We start from the raw sequence: 3,559 nt of genomic DNA, 5'->3' as shown, positions 1-3,559 counted from the left end.
TGTTATGAATTGATGCATATAAACATTTATCACCCATTTAATTTATATAAGTAGGTTAGTAAAAAAACAATTTTGATAAAATTCATTACCTTTAAAACAAATTCATCATCGATTCTAATTGCATGTCCAAATTTCAAAATATATTTGTTATATCTACCACGTTAATTCGCTTTTGCATTATTCCCTTTGCCTTCTTCCCAGGAATTAGATGACTCTAAAGATACATGGTGGGTCCAATACAGAGTGGCTATAAAAGGGGCTAAAATTTAATATGTTTGTGGCCTGGAATCCAAGCACCAACAATAGAAGTCCGATTGCGAAATTTTGAGCAAAGTCTCAGGCGACATTTTCTCCAGATCTTTTTGTTTCCAATTTGCAAAGATATTTTCAATGGGAAATTCAGCTACAGTGAGGTGCTCCTTAGGTGAATGGTCAATATTCCGCATTTTCTTGTAAAGACGCATCACTGCCACACAATCTTCGTATGGATCATGAGCACCATTTTGAATATTGTACCTGTTATGCCCGACATTCATGTAAACAATTAACCCAATGTAGGATTCATTCTTTTTGAAACTTTAAATAACATTAAATTTTATTACAAAAGGCCATGATGTCCTTAATTTTTTAAAGAGTGTATTGCCACAAATCTTGTTCAATAATTTGCGTTGTGATAAAAATTCTTGCACAAGAATTAAAAAAAAAAAAAAAAAAAGCTTACAGGGTGCTAATTTACCCTAAAAATGTTTGAGTGAGATACTTTAGTGAGTTGCTGGCTTTGCTACTCTTAAGTAGTGGTGTGTACTTAGAAGTGTCCCTGAAACAATCATGATTATGTTAGTTGATATTTTATGAATACTCATATACATAAAATGGGTAGGAAATATCACATACACATATATAACCAAGTTACCTAATTAAATGACCAGGATATTCCATTGCCAAGCATTGCAAATCATGATCCAAACCATGTCCTACCAGAACCTTTGCTCTTCCTCCATTTAAACGAGCACGCCATATTGTTTCTCCATTGTATAAGACCTGCTTAATTTTCTCTTGCACTTGCTTCAGTGGCAGTGCATCTATTAGATGCTCAGGTTTGATGCCAGTGACATCATACCTGCATATAACATAACCAGTTAGGTGCTTCGTTCATGCAATGCAACCTAAAGTAATTAAAATGGGACAAGTTTAGCAAGCGCCCAAGTTAGAATTAAATAAGGAAGTTGTAAATGAATAATATGACCTGTAATCTGTAACTGGAATTTGCGGCTTGACATAAGTGTGGAAGACCAACTTTTCATCTTCATCAACTAAGCAAACTCGCGCACAAAGGTCAAGGGATCCATCTTGACCACCGCCAACCATCTCACAGTCTAGTGCAATCGCAGAAAATACTTGGGGGTAGGTATTAGATTGGTTGGAACTTTGAATTCGTGGGTTTGCATTGAAGTGCTCTTTGTTTCCATAGACGCCCTTATTAACCAAAGAAAGTGAGTTACCTGAAATCTACAATGTAGAAAATCAAAGTCATAAGTGAAAATCAATATGCATAAGATTGAGGACTTCCATAGAGTTACATGTTACATTTTACAGTCTAAGTGTAATGAGAATCATCAAATAATATAATATTTTTTAATTTTTTAATGTGGTTCGTCAAATAATATACTAAATTTATTTTATAGAAAAAATGGAATAAGGTTATTAAAAAGATAGTTTAATTACCATTTAAAAAAATAATAATATATATAAATAAACTAAAATTAAATTTTTCACAATCTTAAAATACTTAACTTACATTATAATTTGACTTATAATTTATATTAATGTCAAAACATGTCTCAAACATATATTTAAAAATAAAAATAAAAATAAAACGGTTTTTTTATTTTATTTTGAAGTTTCATTCTAATTTGACTTATAGTTTATGTTAATGTCTAACCACGTCTAGAGCTTAAAAAAAAAAAAAAAAGAATAAAATTTGCAATTTTATAATATTTTAAATATGGAAAGTAAAATTCTAACTAAAAGAAATTTTCAAAATAGAAAATACACTTACAATTAAGGGAGTTTGCCACATTTTACATGTTGATAGATGGTTATTGACTTCTTGAGAGTTATTAAAAAATTTAAGACATAGGGTACAACCTCTTTCACTAAATTGTTTAGCACAATCAATTTTTGGCAAAGGACCTGCTCATGCACATAATATAACAAGATATCAAAAACTTGATTTGCAAACTGATAATTACATATTTGCAAAAATTATGATAACATACTAATCAATCAAACTAAAAACACTATGAAATCACATACCAATTAGATGTTCCCTTAATGAATCATAAAACCTACAATGCTTTTTGCATACTTCACATGTTGGTTCATGTTGAGAGTGATATGAAATTTTCATATGCTCCACTAAATGCTCCATTTTGTTAAATTGTTTAAAACATGCTGCACATTTATGCCTGTAAACATAAATACTAATCAAATTTAAAAAATATATAATTATGAAAATATAAAATCACATTTAAATAATTATTTACGCCCATAAACATAGATACTAATCACATTAAAAAAATATAAAATCATCACATAGATACTAATCACATTTTAAAAAATATAAAATTATGATTATGTAAAATCACCTTTAAATAATTCCGTATTCTATCTTATTGAATTCCAAATCTAAACTCAATTATTTTCTATACTAAAACTGTTTTCCATACTAGAACTATAAAATATCAAATTGAATTAGGAAAGGAAAATTATAGATTATGTTATTTATTTTTAAAATAAAATTTAAAACACTTTATGTGATATGACTTAGTAATTAGTAAAATAATAGCTTAATATACTTTTAATGGAAATGTAATTCACATCTATAGGATTTCAATAAGAATAGATTTGGTTATGTACAACGTACTAAATTACCCAAGGCCTTGATAATAGTAATATTAACTGATTGAAATATTCTTCTTTGTTTATACTAGGCCTTGATAATAGTAATATTAACTGATTGAAATATTCTTCTTTGTTTATACTTTTATATAATTGGGTTACTTTTAATATTATTTGTAAAATATTTATTTTTTAAATTTAATTTTATATCAATTATTAAAATAAAATTTATATTTCATATACACTTAACACTTTAATAGGTGTATTACTAAAGTATTAGTTAATCTAAAGAGCACATTATTATGTGTAAAACTTTAGTCATATTAAAAGTTGGTGTGGTCTACCTTAGATGCAATCTCTTTAAATATGTAAATGACGGTTTTTTAAACCAAAAGATGAACATACAATCATCTTAAAATTCACACAACTTAACTCAAAGAATTATTAAATATAAAAAATAGATATAAAATTTTAAATAAGATTAAATATAAAAATTTGTTATTTTTGATAAGGATAAAAAAACTAATAGTTAAACTAAAAATGTCTTGTCACAAGGTTTCAACCACTGCAACAAATATACAGCTTGCCAATGGACATTAAATGAGTTGAGGCCATATATGCTCAACCTTGGCTAAGTGGCCTACCAAATCCAACAGTG

At 27.8% G+C, this 3,559-nt stretch overlaps 1 protein-coding gene across 1 annotated transcript; it reads right to left on the bottom strand.

Moving 5' to 3' along the window:
* Positions 1-165: 165 nt before the first annotated feature.
* Positions 166-1,492, bottom strand: LOC149246460 (RNA exonuclease 4-like). The gene is made up of 4 exons (XM_089455695.1): positions 1,247-1,492; positions 914-1,120; positions 737-817; positions 166-516 (listed from the first exon to the last, which is right to left on the bottom strand). The coding sequence occupies exons 1-4, from the start codon at positions 1,366-1,368 to the stop codon at positions 267-269; spliced, it is 660 nt and encodes a 219-aa protein (XP_089311821.1). The 5' UTR covers positions 1,369-1,492; the 3' UTR covers positions 166-266.
* Positions 1,493-3,559: the final 2,067 nt, after the last annotated feature.

This window comes from Pinus tabuliformis, chromosome 7 (genome assembly GCF_031772625.1).
Source record: "Pinus tabuliformis cultivar Carrire ecotype Pingquan chromosome 7, CPIR1, whole genome shotgun sequence".
NCBI lineage: Eukaryota > Viridiplantae > Streptophyta > Pinopsida > Pinales > Pinaceae > Pinus > Pinus tabuliformis.
This window is presented reverse-complemented; position numbering and strand designations above follow the sequence as displayed.